Source organism: Ammospiza nelsoni, chromosome 2 (assembly GCF_027579445.1).
Source record: "Ammospiza nelsoni isolate bAmmNel1 chromosome 2, bAmmNel1.pri, whole genome shotgun sequence".
Classification (NCBI taxonomy): domain Eukaryota; kingdom Metazoa; phylum Chordata; class Aves; order Passeriformes; family Passerellidae; genus Ammospiza; species Ammospiza nelsoni.
Window position 1 is genome coordinate 44,023,545 of NC_080634.1, and position 18,834 is coordinate 44,042,378.

General features: G+C 36.4%; 1 protein-coding gene across 1 annotated transcript in view; it reads left to right on the forward strand.

Moving 5' to 3' along the window:
* Positions 1–71: 71 nt before the first annotated feature.
* Positions 72–18,834, forward strand: part of DYNC2H1 (dynein cytoplasmic 2 heavy chain 1) — a 143,236-nt gene continuing 124,473 nt past the window's right edge. Inside the window, exons 1-20 of the mRNA XM_059493367.1 lie at positions 72–742; positions 3,025–3,195; positions 3,715–3,850; positions 4,165–4,283; positions 4,836–4,980; positions 5,769–6,001; positions 6,242–6,376; positions 6,470–6,583; positions 6,765–6,876; positions 7,029–7,153; positions 8,238–8,413; positions 9,778–9,973; positions 10,558–10,653; positions 11,145–11,297; positions 11,408–11,506; positions 13,593–13,732; positions 13,821–14,049; positions 14,507–14,634; positions 15,847–15,962; positions 17,229–17,356. Of these exons, the coding sequence (XP_059349350.1) occupies positions 542–742; positions 3,025–3,195; positions 3,715–3,850; positions 4,165–4,283; positions 4,836–4,980; positions 5,769–6,001; positions 6,242–6,376; positions 6,470–6,583; positions 6,765–6,876; positions 7,029–7,153; positions 8,238–8,413; positions 9,778–9,973; positions 10,558–10,653; positions 11,145–11,297; positions 11,408–11,506; positions 13,593–13,732; positions 13,821–14,049; positions 14,507–14,634; positions 15,847–15,962; positions 17,229–17,356 (2,952 nt within the window). The 5' untranslated portion in view covers positions 72–541. The remainder of the gene's footprint in view (positions 743–3,024; positions 3,196–3,714; positions 3,851–4,164; positions 4,284–4,835; positions 4,981–5,768; positions 6,002–6,241; positions 6,377–6,469; positions 6,584–6,764; positions 6,877–7,028; positions 7,154–8,237; positions 8,414–9,777; positions 9,974–10,557; positions 10,654–11,144; positions 11,298–11,407; positions 11,507–13,592; positions 13,733–13,820; positions 14,050–14,506; positions 14,635–15,846; positions 15,963–17,228; positions 17,357–18,834) is intronic.

The following is an 18,834-nucleotide window of genomic DNA, read 5'->3' on the forward strand; positions in this document are numbered from 1 at the left end:
GGTCCCTCTCCGCCTTGCTGTACCGGGCACCACGGGCTCCCTAGCGGAGTGGGGCGGGGGCGAGGAAAACACCCCAGGTACTGCGGCGGCCGTGATGCAGCTGATGGCAGGCGAGCTGCTTCGGTGATCCCAGGGGAAGCCTGGCAGCAGATTGGGCCGGCCCAGGCCTGGGTGACTGCCGAGTGCTGCTGCCGTGCCAAGGAGCAGCGCTGCACCTTTTCCGCTCCGCCCGCTGCTCCAGCGCCGTCCCGCCCCGTTCCGCTGATTTCCGAGCGCGTCGAGCGCCGCCTCCCTGCCCCGCGCCACCCTCAGCTAGGCCGCCTGCGCGCCAGGGCCGCCATCTCTGGTCACCATAGTGACGGGTCCCGACGACGCCGGGACGGCTCCGGGCCTCTCCGGAGCCCTGTGCCCCGGAGCGAGCCGCCGTCCTTCCCGCCGTGAGCCTTTTGAGTCCAATCTCGCCAGCGCCTGCATGTGCTCCCCTGGCGCTCTGGATCCGCCCCCGCCTTGATCCCGCCTTGTCGGGGTTCGCGCCGCCACCATGGCCGGGGAGGGAGACAGGAGAAAGCGCTTTATTTCCGCCACGGCTGCCAACTACTTCGGGCTGGAGCCGGCGGGTGGTGCCGCTGCCCTGGCTGGGGGGCTGCATTCCCGTCCCGAGCTGAGCCGCTTCCTCGACGACGGCAATGAGTTCCTGCTCGTGGTGCAGCACTCGGGCGCGCAGCTCAGCGCCTCCAACAAGGTACCGTGGTGTATCGCCGCGTCCCGGCGTGCGAGCGGGGAGGCAGAGCCCGCAGTCAGCCCAGGCTTGGTGGCCGTAAATCGTGTCAGATTTGGCAGGCATCTCCCTTCTGCGAATATCTGTGCAGGTCTCTGTGTCTGCTGCAAGCTTCTGGCGGCTGCCGTGGTTTAACCCCAGCCTGCAAATAAGTACCACTCACTGTCCCCCCACCTCGCCGTGGGGAGAAGAATCGGGAAGAAAAGAACGCCGTGGGTTGAGATACGAGCAGTTTAATAACTGAAACGAAATAAAGTATAATAATAGCTAACTACTAACACGCTAATAATGTTAATAACTGTAATGAAAAGGGGCGAGAGAGGGGAATAAAATCCAAGAGAGACAAGAGATGCACAGTGCAGTTATTCACCACCCCCTGACTGATGCCCAGCCCGTCCCCCAGCAGCGATCGGTGCCTCCCGACCAGCTCTCCCCAGTTCATACACTGAGCTGGATGCTCTGTGCTACGGAATATCCCTCTGGCCAGTTCGGGTCAGCTGCCCCGGCCATGCTGCCTCCCTGCTTCTTGTGCCCTCCTCACTGGCAGAGCATGGGAAACTGGAAAGTCCTCGGCTTTGGGTAATTACTGCTCAGCAACAACCACTGTGTCATATTAACATTATTCTCATACTAAACCCAAAACACAGCACTGTAGGAAAATCAGCTCTATCCTTGCTGAAACAAGAACACTGTCCCCTGAGTCCATGAAGACTGTATTGTCAGCCGACAATACATTTGTTAGCAGATTGTGCCCATGTTGGTGCAGCTTTAGTGTGTTGTATATTGTCTCTATGTGAATGGCCCAGGGCATGGAGTATGATTTCTTCCTGGGCATGGTTGCAAGCACATGGCCCAAAGGATTGTATGGACAGTGTCCATGCAGGGAATGGGACCCAATGTATGGCACATTGGCTGATATTTGACAAATCCAAAGTGGGTGTTTGTCCAAAGCATGTATTTTTCAAATTGATGGGTCCAGCTGTAAGCATATCAGAGGTTCATTGTGTGAAATGTCCTGCCTTGAGTCTTGTGTTCAGCAAGTGACTCTTGGGATTGCTGCCAATGGGGTGTGATGTGCACTCAGTGTCACCATGTAGGGAGGGCATGGTGTGGTGCAGCCATTCAGAGTGTACAGGCAAGGTGTGGGTCTTGACAATGGGACCTGTTGTTCTGCTGTGAGACCAGGGACTTGGTGTCTCTTATGTCAGTGGCTTCACACACGGAAGAAGCATGTAAGGGGTCCTCAGCATGTGGATGTGGACCCTTAACTTACATAACTCCTTGGTTAATCCTCTGTGAAGTCTAGTGCCTGCTGTATTCAGGCAAAAATGAACATATTTGTGACCCAGTTTTTGGAGGTGCTGCTGAGCCACTGTCTGAAGTGCAAAGCAGCTTTCAGCAGCTGTGGAAGATCAGATGCATGTTGGTCTTATACTCTGTACTTGTCTCAATGAAGCTATGTCTGTGGGAGATGGGCTAAACACTTGATAAGAAAGTAAAACTGATGCTGCCCAATAAAAGTGAAAGCTGTTTCTACTAACCTTTGTTTCTTTTAACGGAAAAATAGTACACAAATGTTTGCAATTGTACAGGATCTGGGATTTCGCTTAGCATATCTTTTTGCTATAAATTTATCAATTTTTCCAGTTCTATGATTTCTCCTTAGCCACAAATAATTTCAGTAATTACTTTATAGCAAGTTTTTGAACTTTACCCATAAGTTAGGCTGTGGATGGAATGTTTGTCATGCTGCAATTTATGATTTCAGTGATGAAGGAGCATGCCTGTCTCTGTTCTTGAGAAATCTATAATAATGTATTTACAAACTCAGGAGAACCATACAGAGTATTTAGAATATATAGAAAAATATTCCCAAAGGTTTGTAGCATAAAAATGCAATTAAAAAAAATAGGCTTAATGCTTAGTTTCTCTATACAAGACAGAGTTTCTGTTTTGTCCAGAGAAAGTGGTAAGTGGAGTTTTCAAAATATAGTAAGAACTGGTGATATTTACAGACATTATATGCTGTAGAAGGCCTTATGTATTTGATGTTGGAAGTCAGGTTCCTATGGACTCAGAAATAAGTATAAAATTTTTAATTTTCTGTGCAAATAAAATACTACCAGAATTTTATCAAAGTCCAGAGGGAGGAATATGGTTATGTTATATGTTTTCTTGATGTAAATTGTTTTGTAAATGGTTAGTAACAGCTTTCTAAACAAATCCTGTTTTCTTGATTATTACAGATTGAAGCTACTGATTCAAAGAATAACGTGTTGGTGTTCTTTAAGCTGAGACCTGATGTAATTACTGAAGATAATCTTCACAGTAATATTCTTGTGTCATCTATGCTAGATTCACCAGTCAACACCCTTTATCAAGCTGTACGACAAGTTTTTGCACCAGTATTACTAAAGGTGAGCAATATATTACTTTAATGTTCTGTAGATTTATATTGAGACATTGGAATTCAATAGGATGTTACCTAATTCTGAGCTAAATATTTCATGTCATGAAACCAAAATGTTTGAGGAGATTAAGCAGTGGTTGATAGCTATAGTTGCTAAGTTATAGAAAGTACTTAAGCTCCTATCAGTAAGGATTTAAGGAAGGTTCTGGTCATACATATGCCTGACAGGAAATGTGGAATACACTAGCCATTGGTGGTTAATGTGGAAAAATGGCTCACATGCTTTCAGGGTGCTTTTATGAACCTGGCAACTGACTTTTGATTTTGTAATAAAAATGTTTTTTATAGTATTATTCTGAATTGTTAAATCAAAAGAATGAGGTGCTCTTCCTTGACTTCAGGGAAAAAAATGGTACTACGTGGTTGGTACTTAATCTGAATTTTGTATTTTTTTAATGGGAAGAAAATACTAATTCCTCTATCATGTGAGTCATAATTTTCAAAATTTTCAAAATTTTCATTACAGGATGAGAAATGGAGTAAAACATTTGATCCCAAGCTCCAGAAACTTCTAAGTGAGCTTGAAGCTGGCTTGAGTACTGCTCTCAGACGATCAGATCCCAGTTACACGGGAACAAAATTCAGTGAAGATGATGTGCGAGGTTTGTTTTGCAATTATGTCTTTTACAGTTAATTTTTGAATTCAGAGTAAATAATTTATTTACAAGTTGAGAGTTTAGGTTTCCCAGTGATTTCACAGTGTAAAATATAACTGGTTGTTGTTAGTAGACTGGAATTACTTGGTCATGCCACAAGAGCAGAGTTGACTTTTATACTGCATCTACTCAGGATCAGAAGTTAGAGAATATTTGGATAACCATATGTATAAATTTGCTTTAGAAAGTATGTTTTGACTGAATGTATTTTATAAACATTCATTCATTTAATATATAAATATTTTCTATTTTATTTGCAGCTATACTTACACCAACAGATGAATTTCAGTACTGGAGAGAATGTGCTCATCGTGGACATAAAGGATGTAGTAAAGAGAGAGCTTCATATTTTAGAGACCTATTTGAGGACATTGCAAAAGTATGTTTTATTTCGTGTGATCGGGGAAATATTTCTAGACTTAGTAAGAACCACTCTTCCTATGAAATCTATGTCAGTATATGTACACTCTTTCCAAATATATGAATATATAACTATTGAGTTATTTTTTCTTAGGCGAAGTTTTACTTTAAATGATATTCATGTATCTTGTAGTGACAATGGTGCATGGGAATGCTGACATTTACTTGGGAGTGGATTTGGTCATTGAATACTAGGAGCTGCTGTGGAAATAGAACTGTATGCTATGGTTTGTGAGCTGGGGATTGACTCATGAGATGAAAAGGATGCCATTAATACTATTGTGCAACACTTCAGGCACCCTCAAAGCACTTTCTTGAATAGTGCTTCAGATAGCAATGAATACTTCACACAAGTAAACTTACACAAATGCTTGGTTTTTCAAGAGGATTGTGACATATTCTGTTATGCAGTAAACCTCAGGAAACTACAGCACTTGCCATCTTCAGAAAAGTGTAAATATTTTGACAATGCTGTTTGCAAAGTAAACATATTAAGCATATTTTATTCTAGGATTATTACAACTTGGATACCTTCTCATTATTTGAAGTTGTGGATTTGGTGGAGGCTACCAAGGACACTGTTGACAGTGTGTGGAGACAGACAGAGCATGATCCTTATCCACAGTCTCGCATGCATAATCTCTTGGATGTCATAGGTAAGCCTTTATGCAGTCTTTATTAAATGAGCAGTCAAGAAAAGTAAAATGATTCCTTGAGCAGAGACCTTCTTCCTTGTAAAGGCACCAATAACAGCCCACATCATGAAGGTGCTTGCTTCTTGTAATTATGATCCATGAATATTATTTGCCTTCTAGTATGTGGTAATTGAGCCAGTTCTGATGCCTTTACATATGCTTGGGAATAGTAAGTTAGAATGTAGTTGTAATAGATAGTTAGAAGATGGAGTTGGATATCTTTCAGCCTGTGGGCTGGATGTGTCATGCTTCTGTTTGACTCCCTGTCTTTCTTTCAGAGGAGAAAACTTATTTACATAAACTCCCATTAAAGGTCAGTTCAGTCTGTGTGAAGATGAGAGCAAGATGTGTAGACAGGTTCTTCTCTCATTCTCTTGACAGCAGCCCCATGTTTGGGGACAGGCATAGGACAGTGAGGTTGTGTGCTCCTGCCAGATGTGTGTGTGTGTGTGTGAGGAAGAGTTGTGGGGAGCAGCCAGATACAGCCATTGCTGCTGATAAAGTCAGATGCTTGTGTGTGGAATCCAGAATCCATATCCATCAGCTTCACATGTTGGACCAACTTCTCTTTACCTTGGAGATATTCAAGAGATTTATTGAATCGGAAACAAAATAATCAGTTATTGCTGCATTTCTGTGGTTTCAAGTCAAGACACTACACTGTTTTTTTTAATGTGATTGGAATGTGGTGTAGCATTAAAGTAATTATTTTAAACATCTTGGTTTTTTAATTTTTTTTTGTCTTCTAGGTGGCTCACTAGGTAGATTTGTTCAGAGAAAATTAGCAGCTTTGAATTTGTGGGAGGATACTTTTCACAGTGTTAAAGAAAATATACAGGCTGGCATCTTGGTTTGTGAGCAGTGGGTGTCAGCTTGTGAATACCTGACTGGACAACTGTGGCAACATTACACTCTACATCCATGGAAAAATGAGAAATATTTCCCTGAACTGATAGCCAAACTTAGCCAACGTCTTGATGAGGTAGAGGTTTGAATTATACACATTAGTTTCATTGGACACAGAATTAAACAGCATAGTTTCAAGTTAAAAAAAGGGAATTAAAGTACTTCCATAGTCTTTTCAGAGTCAGTTAGTATTCTATAATCTGTTTGTCTGAGTCTTTCAAAAGTTTCTTGTAAAAAGGAGAGACATATGTACTTGTAAATATAAATTTTATGTAAAAATACATTTGTTATATCAAATACTTTCTTTCCCTCATAGGTGCTAACTGTTAGAACTCTTCATGAAAAACTTGTGTTCTTTTTGCCAGCTGGAGAAAAAAATTCTTTACATCTTTCCCATGTGTTTGAACCCTTTGCTGGCCTAAATCCTGTACACTATAATCCTTACACAGAGGTATAATGCTTATTTTTAATTTATTCACATTCTTTCTGTGTCTTTCTGCAATGTATATAGCCCTAAACTAACACATGAACTCATTATCTCTAGCCATTGTGGAGAGCAGCAGTCTCTCAGTATGAAAGAATTATTGCACCAGTGGAACAAAAAATAGCAAGCAAATTGAAGAAATTTATTTCAGAAATTCAGGACAGTCCACTGCAGGTATGGGTAATTCTGTATTCTGAAAACTTTCCTGAAGATCAAGTTATTTAATTCCTAAGTAGTCAGTTTAGGGGATAGGAGTAAGTACTTAGAGCCAAAGACAGCACTACTGGGTGGTATCAGCCTATGTTTAATTTTTTTCTTAAGAAAGTGATAACTTTTAAAAATCTTTATATTCCAGCTTCTTCAAATATTTCAGAAGCATAAGGAACTGATAAAGCATCCAAAAATAAGCAAAGAGTTGCTTTTTGAGAGGGAAACATTGCTGGCAGCACTTCAAGATTATGTCAAAGGTATTTAATTGCATTAGTATTTTTGTGCATGCAGGGATCTTTATTTACTTACAGAATTATGCCAGTTTTCCTCATATATTTTTATAACTGCAGTAATGATCTAAAGTTGCTCTGTTAGATTTCTGTTCTAATGAATCTTTTGCATGTGTTAGACTTTGAGACAGACTTTGGAACTCGATGCCATGGTGTTCCTGGTGATGTTTCTGGACTGCTGTCAGGCAAGAACCTTTCTGAAGTTGTCAATAATATTGTATGGGTACAGCAGCTGGAGCTGAAGGTAACAGATTCTGTTACTGTTTGCACACATTTTTTCATAGAATGTAGAACATGGTATTTGACATTTCTGTGGAGAATTCCACACAGAAAAATTGTGAGCTTCCCAAGAGTTATATAATCAAGGTTCCTTATCAGTGGTGCTGCTTGCTAAGTTGAATTTTATTGGCAGACCCAGAATGTAGTCTTTTTGTAGTAAATTGAACTGCCTCTTAAAAAAAAAAATACTAAAAGTCATACAGTAGGTGTTTTTGTTAAATTTTACCCTCCAGTTTGCATTTTAAAATTGTATTTAGGATTCACAGGTACCCAGAATCTGAAATCCTGATCCTCACTTGTTATTACTAACCTCTGTAGTGTCTTCTTGAAATCAAAGAGTAGTACATTTTGAGCTTGTGCTTGCCAGGGAATTTGCAGTAAATGTACAACAATTCTGTTTTAATTTATCTTGTTTTTTAAAGTTTGTATTTATACTTTAGTAGGAAACGTTAAACATTTTTGGACAACACTGACCAGTGAAAACCAAAATGTTTTTTGTGAACATAAGTGCCCTCTACAATAACTCTAGATTTGAATAAGAATAGAAGGTATTTATCCCAGAATACCTATTAGCCTGATTCAGCTGATTTATGTCAGTTTTATGTCTGCTTTAGGCTGTGCTGAATTTTTTAATTGCTCTCAAATATCCACTGATTGTATTGACTAGGATTTTAATTTGTCCATTGTAGATACGAAATTCCATTTCAAATACCTTTGAGTATTGTCATGGACCTTATGGATACAACAGAAGACTCATGGGAGATCTGTACCTTTACAGAGACTTAATTGAAGACCAAGTGGGATATCCTGGGGTATCTTAATAGGAGTGGGTACCATTGTCAGTGTTATTAGTGAACAGCTTATTCAAACCAAATTTACTGTAAAGAGAATTCAGACATTGGGACACAGTTTAGAATTCACTTTTTTTCCCTAATCAGCTTTTGAATCCCACTTGGATGTTTTGTAATACTGAGTTTTATTGTGGTGATTTTTCTTTTCTGACTGAATACTGGGAAATTAACCTTCTTTTCTTTGTTATTGTATTTAAGGTGGATGATTCTATTAAGCTGGCAGAGGCTCTTCTGTCTGACTTACCTGGATTTCAAACTTTTCATCAAAGTGCAAATTCTTTTCTGGAACAGCTGAAAGTATATGAGCAAGAACAATTTGATGATTGGTCTAGGAATATCCAGTCAGAATTATCAAATCCCAAGTCAGGACTTTGGTAAATACACTCTTGTTTAAATAATGTTTATTAAATAATGAAATCTGTAGTGTGGCATAATTCATTAGAACTTGACAAAGGAAATAAAAAAATATTACAGGGTTGAGAATGAATGGAGAGACAAAATAGATCAATTTATTTTACTGTCATCATCCTGCCAGTCTTGCTTAGTAAGATGAAGTATATAGGGCAATATTATGAATTATTAATTAATAGCCAATATTGCAGATCAATAGCTAATCTTGAAGTTTTTGTTAGCACCTGGAATGAAAGACATGTTTGGTTTGCTTGTTGTTTTTACTTGTTACCCATTGTAATCTTTATAGTGATAATGCATAGAGACTATATGGGAATATAGCTGTGATATACAGATAACACATGTAGAGTAACAAATTAATTGTTATGCACAAGAAATTCTGCATTCTACATAAGGCAGATGAAAGAAGGGTAAGCAGATAAATTTAAACCTCATGAATTTTTTTCTCAAAATAATAAAATTTCTGTATGGGATACTAAAATATATTTTAACAATTCTAGTTGATTGGGCACATATCTTCTGTCTTCAACTCTGAGTGTTGCATAATTCCTCTGAAAAGAATTTGTCCACAGTTACAGGGGATACAGGAGTTTATACTAAGCAAAAGCTTTTATTTTAATGAAAATACTCAAATATATAACAGCCATCTAATTTATTAGTACTATAACATTTTGTTATTGTGAGATTTTAAAATATGTGAAATGGTAACTAAAAGAACAAGAAAAGAAGTAGCTCCCTACAAAGGGGAATGCAATGGATATGGGAACTAGAAAAGAGATGAGAAAAGAAAAAAAGAAAAGAATGAGTTAGGCTGAAGTATTTAAGAAAGGATGGTAGTAGAAGCATTGCTAAAGTAGACAAAAAAATAGAATAAAGTCTGCAGAAAGGCTGCTGTTCTTATGAGCATCTGGCTGAATATACCAAAATTCTCCATTGATACAAGTTCTGTTTCTTAGGATTGGTTATTTCATTATTTTCTTGCCTCTTTGCAGTGCTGGAGACTGGGGCTGGTAAGGCTCCTGCTTGACAGACTGTGATGGATACAGTGTAATCTAGAATAGTGTCTAGCTGTGAGTTACATGTTAACTATCATCATAAACCTGAAAAACTTTGTAAGCAAAAATGATCTGTTTTATCTTCATTGGCTTTGAATTAAAGGAAGGGTTACTGGAATAATTTCTGAGTAAATGAAAATGTTAATATGCATAGAAAAACAAAATAGAATGACATGAAGCTGTTTTGTATAGTTTGTTATATTGTAGTAAAATTCACCTAAGAAAGGATAAATATCAAATTATATTCAGTAATATGTTTGATTTTGGTTCAGTATCCAAGCTAACAGCCCTGTGATGGAGTTGGATCCCATTTCTGGAACATTAAACATACTTTACTCAGATCGTTTGGTGACTCTGCTGAGAGAAGTACGTCAGCTTTCAGCACTTGGGTTTGCTATACCAGCTAAAATACAGCATCTTGCAAACACTGCACAAAAGTTCTGCAAGCAGGCAGTCATCCTCAAGCAGGTATAAGATTATGCCATAATAACTTCCTGTTCTGACTTCCTTGCTTGAACTTCTCTACAGTGCTGTCTTTTCTGTCTGTGTGGTTAAGCTTTTCATTGTGCTTGTCTGTATGAAAGTGACTTCTTTCTTGAAAAATTAGAAAAGCTCATAAAAGAAAACAAAAATGCTTTAAAATTTAAGAATATGTCTTCTTTTGAAATATAATATTAAAGCCATATGAAGTTACTGTATGAATATACAAAAATACGACAAGTAATTAGTTGATTACCCAGTTTTAGTTTCAGTTTTTTATAATTATGGCTAAAGGGAATTCTCATAAAATGTAACAACTTTTCCTACCATTGCTAGTTTTCAACTGAAAATATATGAGCAAGTATTTTAATGGAAGTATGTTTTGGGTTTTTGGGGGTGGGGGGCCTATTTTTTGGTTGCACTGAATGCCACATATGTTTTTGTTTGACTTGTATTTCAGTTCACTTTCACATGAGGTGTCATTGATATCTGGGATACTCCTACAGCTTGGGCAAAGGTGACATGTGACTTTTTATGTTTTCTTTTAAATTTAAGCTCTCCTTTTTTTACAGGTGGCACATTTCTATAATTCTATTGATCAACAAATGATTTGGAGTCAAAAGCCAATGATGTTACAATCTGCTCTAGCATTTGAACAGATAATTAAGGTGAAAGAATTCCCCTATCTTTATCTTTTTAATTTCAGTGGTATCTGTGCATATTCTGTGCTGCTTTTTTTTACATTTATTGCATTGTTATTAAAAAAATTATTTCTTGATAAACAGGTGAAGTTGATTAGCAATTATTGTCACATTTTTGGTTTTGATCTATGCAGAACAAAGACCAAGAGAGGTGTTTAAGGTGTCCTCCCATCTTTAGATGTCTGTTATCTTTGTGGAGCAGCAGTCTCAACATCAGTTGATCTATTTCAAACTCTGTTAGGAGTCTGTCATTAATCCCTCTCCAGTGCACTGGTGTAGCTATAATGCTATGCCCCTACATGTCTGTGATTTGCCAGATTATCTTGTCTCTATTGCAGCTAGGGAAAGGGAGATCCTCCATTTGTTTTGCTAGGAATAAAACAACTTTTGTTATATTATCACTTCTGGATGTTGGTTGATAGACTGTCATTAAATGTTACAAATGTGTGTTTTTAAAGCATCCAAAATCAGGTCCTGGAGGAAAAGCTCAAATAACATGGGATAATCCCAGAGAACTAGAGGCTTATATCCAAAAACTCCAAGGTGCTGCTGAACGGATTTCCACTGAAAATAGAAAACTAAGAAAGTGGCACACAAACTTCATACAAAAGGTATATTTTCCCGATGAAATTGAAGTAATGTCTGTCATAGCATACCTTAACCTTTCTTTAATTTACATGACGATAAGTATGTTTCTTATCCCTTAAAATTCTTTTAACAGGTCATATCGCTTATGAATATTGATCTACTGCGGCAGCAGCAGCGTTGGAAAGATGGACTTCAGGAGCTCAGAACTGGTTTTGCCAGCCTCGAGTCACAGGCAGGGTTTGATTTTCCTACTGCAAACTGAAAACATTTGACTTTTCAACAGTAGTCAAGATTTAAGACTCAAACATAGCATGATTGAATTAATTCTGATTAAAGAGTTACTAGTTGTCTTAGGAAAACATCTGTGTCCTAGTTAATGCCAGACGTGAGATAAAATTACAGATCAGGAGGATGGAGATAATTTTTTTTGGTCATACTAGCAATGGCAGAAGAACTTTTGGTCAATGACAGGTGTTAGATGAGGAAATGGGAAAACCTTGGGTAATGTAGATCAGTTGTGTCTGAGCCATTAATGCAAATTAAAATTAAGAAATTGGTACAGATAATGAGTGATCCACACACAGAATAAAACAAATGTATAAAATTTGCAATTAAAATGCATTTCTGCCTGAAATAATGAGAAAAACATATTTTTGTTTGTTTACTTATCGACTGACAACTTTTAAGCAGAATCACAGAATCCTTAAGGTTGGAAAAGACCCTTAGTGTCATTAAGATGATAATGATTTTGATTAAAAATATCATATTACCAAGGAAGCTATTTTGAGTTATTATTCAAGCCAGTTTAGTTTTTCCTATAGCCTTCAGCAATCAAAGGACTATATTCCTAGATGGATATGTTGTTCTTATGCTTTATAATGCAAATTACTTCCATTGGTATTTGCTAGTCAAATAAATGTAGTGTCTTTACAGTATTTTACTTCTAATTTTGGTTTTATTCTCCCAAGATAATATAAAAAATAATCTGGATTGGTTTCTTTTCAAGTTTAATTTGCAGATTTTTATCTTTAAGTTGGTATATTTTATGAAAAGAATCTAGATTTCCTTTAGGATCTGTTTGAAAATTATTTTGATATTATGAATTGTTTTTAGATGGAAAATTACCTAAACTGTTTTCAGTCACTCTTCAAAAATCTTTGACTAGATGTGATTCCAAGAATTATAAGATGGTGTAGTCTTAATGCTGTTGTCATCAATATGTTACATATTTCTTTAAAAACCCTGTTATAATTGTTTTAAGGCTTAATTAAGACAACTTCAGGTTTTCTTAATCTTTAGAATCTTGGAAGAGCTCCTGTAGGCAGTTTGAATTGTAGGACGGACCTTAACTGTATAGCTTCCTGCAGCAAACCTGGACTGCCTCCAAAGCCCTGCCTGAAAATCTCCAATTAAACAAAATAACCTTTTAACTGGGAAGGAGTTTCTAGCTTATTTCCTAGCTTCTGTTGTCCTTCTGCAAATTCCTCCATGATTTGCAAATGACCATTTAGCTCCATTGGTCAAGGTGCTAATAATGCCAAGGTAATGGGTTTGATCCCTGTATGGACAATTCACTTAAGAGATTGATTTGATGATCCTTGTGGGTCCCTTCCAGCTCAGAATATTCTATGATTTACAGAACTTGACTGTATGATAAGGCTTTCCATGTTCTTACAGTCCAGTGTAGCAGATTTCGATGAAAAACTGAATTCTTTGAAGTAGAATTTTACAATAATCTATTAGTTAACATTGTTCTGTGGAAACACACAAGAATTTTTATTAATTATATTTAAAAGGTAGCTTACATATTATAAGAAAATAGAAGGTGTGATACAGGTTTAAGTCTCATATTCAGCCAGCTCTTTATGTTATTTCCAGTGGAGTCCTGTGTATTTTAGAGTAACCCTGAAGAATGTTCTGGTTAAACCAATGGGTGATGAATATCAGTGAAATTCCTATGTTGATTTACCACAGAGACTGTTTGATTTGGATATTTTTTTAATTCCTATATTAATTTGAAATAAATGCAATAAATGCAATAACTGGTCACAAAATCAAAAACTCATATCTTGAGTTAGAAGGGGCCCACAAGGACCAACTCCCTGCTCCTCACAGGACTATCTAAAACTAAACATTGTGACTTAAGTATGTTGTCCACATGGTCCTTAAACTCTGTCCAGCTTGGTGCCATGACCTGGTCTGTGCCAGCTGTGTGATTACTGAATTTTAATGAGATCCCGGTCTTTGGATTTTATACTGTATAAGTTTCATCTTATGGTTTGAGGAATAAAATAAAAATAAACATTGTTAAATTTTAGGGTTTCAAATCGAGTGATATGAAAGCTTGGAGACAACACTGGAATCATCAACTTTACAAAGCTCTGGAGCATCAGTATCAAATGGGCTTAGAAGCACTCAATGAGAATTTACCAGAGATAATTATTGATCTGACATTCAAGTAAGATTTTTTTTTTTCTTAAAAGAAAATATTCGGGCACATATTACATTAAGATACTAGTTTTTCTGTTATTTGTTTCACTTTTTAGGCAAGGTCGCTTGCAATTCAGACCTCCTTTTGAAGAAGTGCGAGCTAGATATTACAGAGAAATGAAGAGATTCATCTCTATTCCAAATCAGTTTAGGGGAGTAAGTGAGGCAGAAGAGGAGTCTATATTCACTGTTATGACTGAAAGAAATGCAAATGGATTTCTGACCGCTTTCAGCAAAGCAGAGGATTTGTTCAGAAGGCTGACAGATGTTTCTAATCAATTCAAGGTATTTTCCATAGTAGACCTACTCATACCTTTTTTTCACTTAGATTTGTATCATTTTATGCTTTGGACATTCTAGAAGTAGTTGAGCAATGACATTTGTGAATTGTTCTTTTCTTCAAGGCATGTAAGCGAAAGCTTAGCGAGTCCATCCTTGTCAAGCCAACCACTGAAGTACATGCCTGACTTGAAGTATATCTATAGTTCCTTTTGAATACTCTGTATAATAGCTGACTTTTCACTCTTTCTGTTTTGAATAGCCTTAGATGTGTGAACATGTCGAACTGTTTTTTACCTCCTGATTTTTGCACTAGGAAAATGTACAGATAATTGAAGAAGCACAAAGGTTAAAGAGAATGTAACTTGAAAACCTTATTAGAGTATTTTAATGTTATTGAGAAACTGTTTTTTAATCTGGAAAATATTTCTTTTCCATGGAATAAAAAAATAATGTTGGAAAGGAATGGGTCGTAATTGGCCAAGTAGATATGGAACATTTGGTGAAGACACACCTTTCTAGCAAACAGGACTGGGAAAAAAATTTCAAGGCATTAAAAGTGAGAGGGAAAGAAGCAGAACGTCTTCCAAGGTATAGTGTAACTCTATTCTTTTGTTTGAATATTGTATTCTATCAGGTATTTTAAAGGTAGTAGTAAAATAGAGATGAAGATATAGATCAAGTGTTTAAAATGTGGATGTAGTGTTTAAGTGTTTAGATTTTGATTTTTCATTTTTATTTTTAGATACTCTCTTTTATTTGTTCACCTTCTCTGAAAACTAATTACTTCTTCTTGATATAATGGGAAACTTCCTCAGAATTCAGGGCTAGTCCTGAAATATTCCAAAACATGGTATTTTAACAAATCTTTTAGCTAAGTCCTGTACATGTGAAATATATGTGGGAGTTAGATACAGACATAGCAAATGTTTGTCTTGAAGTAATTCCTGTAATGAAACATTTGATCACCTCTTACAACTTGTAGTTTAAAATATGGTAGGGTAGGCTTTTATTCCTATGTATATTCTCACAAACCGATTGTACTGTATGGTTAGAGTTCTAAAGTAAAACTGGTAGGAATCATGTTTAGAGCAAGGAGAAAGATGTGACATTCCAGGCTGGAGAAGTAGAACTTGTGGGTAGTGATACTCTGAATAGTAAAGGTTTCCATGAGTTTGTGGACAAACTGAGGTATATAGAAGAGAAGCTGGCTGATGTGCCTTATAAGCAACATGTTGCTAAGAAATCCATGAGGTGAAAAGATTAGTGTTGAGGGAAGATAGGAAGATATTAAGTAAGGTAGACCTTTTGCTTAGTGTTCTTTGGGTATCTACTTATGGTCACTGATATATTAGATATGGGGCCTTGAAATGATTCTCTATGGCTTGTCTTCGGTTCTTATTGCTGTTGAAGGCTGAGTTAGTGAACTGTAATGGAAATCAGAGAATTGAAGACAAGAGTATACAAATAATGAATGTGTTTTTCTTTTGAGTATGGTAATAGCCTTTCAGAATTTTATGGCACTGGTAATATAAAATCAAGCCATTTTCTAACTATTTGGAGAAGCAGAGCATTGGACCTCAGTCCCCATAAAACTGAAAGTAAAATGTATAATTGTTGTAAAAATTTCAATACTATGGCTTAATTTCCCAAGAAGCTATGACTTTCACTTGTAGAATTATAAGGGAAATTTCTCATTAAACTATGAAGTTGGGGTAAACTATACTTGTACATAGATCTAGAGCTACTAACAACTAAGTATGCTACTGAATATTTGCTGTCTTTTAATCTCTTTTTTTGAAGCACGATCAGAATAGATTGTTTAACTGTGAATTGCAACCCTGTGAAAACTGTGATTGATGACTTCATCCAGAAGTTGTATGACATTCTAGTTGTTTCTTTGAGAAAATCTATTCAAGGTAAATAATATCAATGAACAGTATTTTAGTTTTGTTTGTTTCTGTTGTACTTGGGCACGTTTGTGTTAATGTATATACTTTTTTATAGAAATATTTTACTTTCAGGCAGAGTGAACTGCAGAAGTCACAATACAGAGAAAATAATCTGTTGCAGCTGTGTATTCCTCAATATTACTTTTTCACTACAGATGTAGCCTAGGACCCTTTGATGTCCATTGTGTATCTTTCCTGTTTTCTTGTTTGGGCCACCTCTCTTACAGATGTAAAAGAATACATATGGATATTGTCTTACTTGTTTCTTTTATCTGAAGAAAAATTTTGTTTCTTCAGAGAAGAAAATTTATTTAATGTTTGAGAGAGGAAAATTTCCTAGGTGTTTGAGAAGGTGTCATAAAATGTAATAAAATGCTATTAGATTTTTCTTTTACAAATTGAAATACTTCATGAGCAGTCTAAAATAATCTGGACTTACTCCATAGAATTGCTTGTCAAAACTGTTAAAGCTGTGTTGAGGAATACAAAACATTTCCCTGTTTTGGGTGATTAACCTATATATGGAACAGCAGGACAAAGTGGAATAAAGCATAGACGATGAGGAATAACCGTGCTTTGTGCTTTAAATCTAATGGTTGTCACAGGAAACATAAAACAGGGATTGTGCAAGAAAGTGAATTATTTCATAGCTTGAAAGGTGAATCTTTCCTGGAAGATTTCCTGGAGCTGTACAGCTGCTTTCTCAGTATCAAAAGAGATTTACCTTGTTAGGTAAATACAACATTATAGCTTATGCAGGGATTGGTTCGTGAATCTTCTCAATATGTAAAGCAAGGTGGCTTTGGTTAGTTAGCCTCTTTAAAAGACCCAAACCAAAATAAATAGAAAAAAACCCAAAGAACCCAAAACCAATTTATATGTGTTTACCTAAAAAAAAAAAAAAAAAAAAAAAAGACTTTTACAACCTTTGAAAGTCTATAAATAAATGCCTCGCTTATTTATGTTTAATGTTATGTTTAATGTTCAGAAGGAGCTCTGATACTTATGGTCTAAATCATACACTGGACACAGTGGATTACATTTGGAAAGCTACTTGTAAACACAAATGTACAGTTTTTGTTCAGGTAGTAGACAAGATTGGAGTCTGCAATTTTTAAATAAATACTTTGCATACTTACGACTAATGCTGTATCCTTGTGCATTTGTCTGACTTGGATATTTAAAACTAGAAATATTCTCTCCATGGTAACTTTGTTTTCCATCTTTATGTAGCTCACCTCTGTGATGTTTCTACATTTCTCACTGATGCCATGGAAACACTAGTGATTAGGCCCCAGACTGTAGAGGAAGTAGCAGAAGACAATTTAAAATATTTAAGCCTACATGAACGAAAAGAGGGGGTAAGAGACTATTTTATTCTATCCAGAGCAACAGCTATAAAACTGTAATTTCTTTCTAGTATGGAAACTTAAATTTAAAAATAACTAGTAAAGATCATTCTCAGGTCACATAGGGCAATAGTCCATGTAGCAGAGTAATTTGTGTCCAGCAGTGGAGTGATAAAATCAGGGTATCTTTTTTGATACTTTTTACTTCTAACCTTCAACCTGAACCTTGTTGAGTTTTATGTGGTTCCTGAGCATATAAGAACACAGTGGATTTCTTTTCCACAGCCTTACCTTGTCTTCTCTTGAGAGCAAACATATGTTTGACATCCAAAATATACTCTGGTAAAGTGTAGATCAATTACCCATTACTTGTAGAAGCCCTCTTTTTATTTTTTTCCAACTGGCATCTGTTAACTTCATGCCATTTATGTCTTATATTGGAAGAGATATGGACCAAACAGTTCCTATTCTTCCTTTTCATGGCACATGTCTGTATTCTACTTTGTTGTGTCTAGTATCAGCAATCTCTGTTGCAGATTGAATAGTGTTAGTTATTCTCATCTTTTCTTATGCATAAGCCCACTCATAACTTTGATTATCCTTGTTGCCTATTGATAAGTCTTTTCTTTCTATTTCATTTTTCTGTGTGACCAACAGATTTTTTAAATCTTTTAAGATCTGAATAAACCATGGATTTACATGATGAAATTGTAATATTACCTCTTATTATCTTTTTGGTCTCTGTGACTCATAATATTAGTTTTGCTTCGTACTCCTTAGATTTAGCTCACATTTTGGTTAAACTAGCTGTCATAGGCCTAAGATAGCAGTCAAGTGCAGTTTTTATCTTAGAACTCAGCTTGTACATGTGAAATTTATTTTTTCACATTTCTGTCACTTCATGGTTATCTAGTTTAATTTTGCTTGTCACTATTATCATCAGTTATTATTTCTTATGCATTCATTCTGTAGTTCTTCTCAGGTGAAGTATTTTAATGCCTGAAATTACATACTATCATTAGTAAACTTAATAATCTCACAGACTGGTCTTCTTTTCCAATTCTTTTATAAGCACTTTGAGCAGTCCAGAACATTTACTAAGAGCAAAATGACCTGCATGCCAGCCAAAGCCAGCAAACATATGCAGAGATTTATCACATTCTGTTGCGCTGCTGCTCTTCTTCAATTTAACTGAGTTGATCTCTTCAATCTATAAGGTGGCACTTACCTCTTTCATAGTTAACATTCACTTCTGTATATCTCATGTTAGGATCAAGGTTTAGAATTAGAATTTAGAAGTATTTCTCTAAATACTTCAGATACTATTTTTTTTCAAATATTTTAATATTATTCTATAAGCAATATTAAAAAAACCAGCTGTATATAAGCTTATTATCTGTGCATACAGAATTGGTGATTCATTTGTATTTGATTTAGGTAAACAGAATTTGCTGAATTTTTACATGCATACTTTTGATCTTTCTGATTTT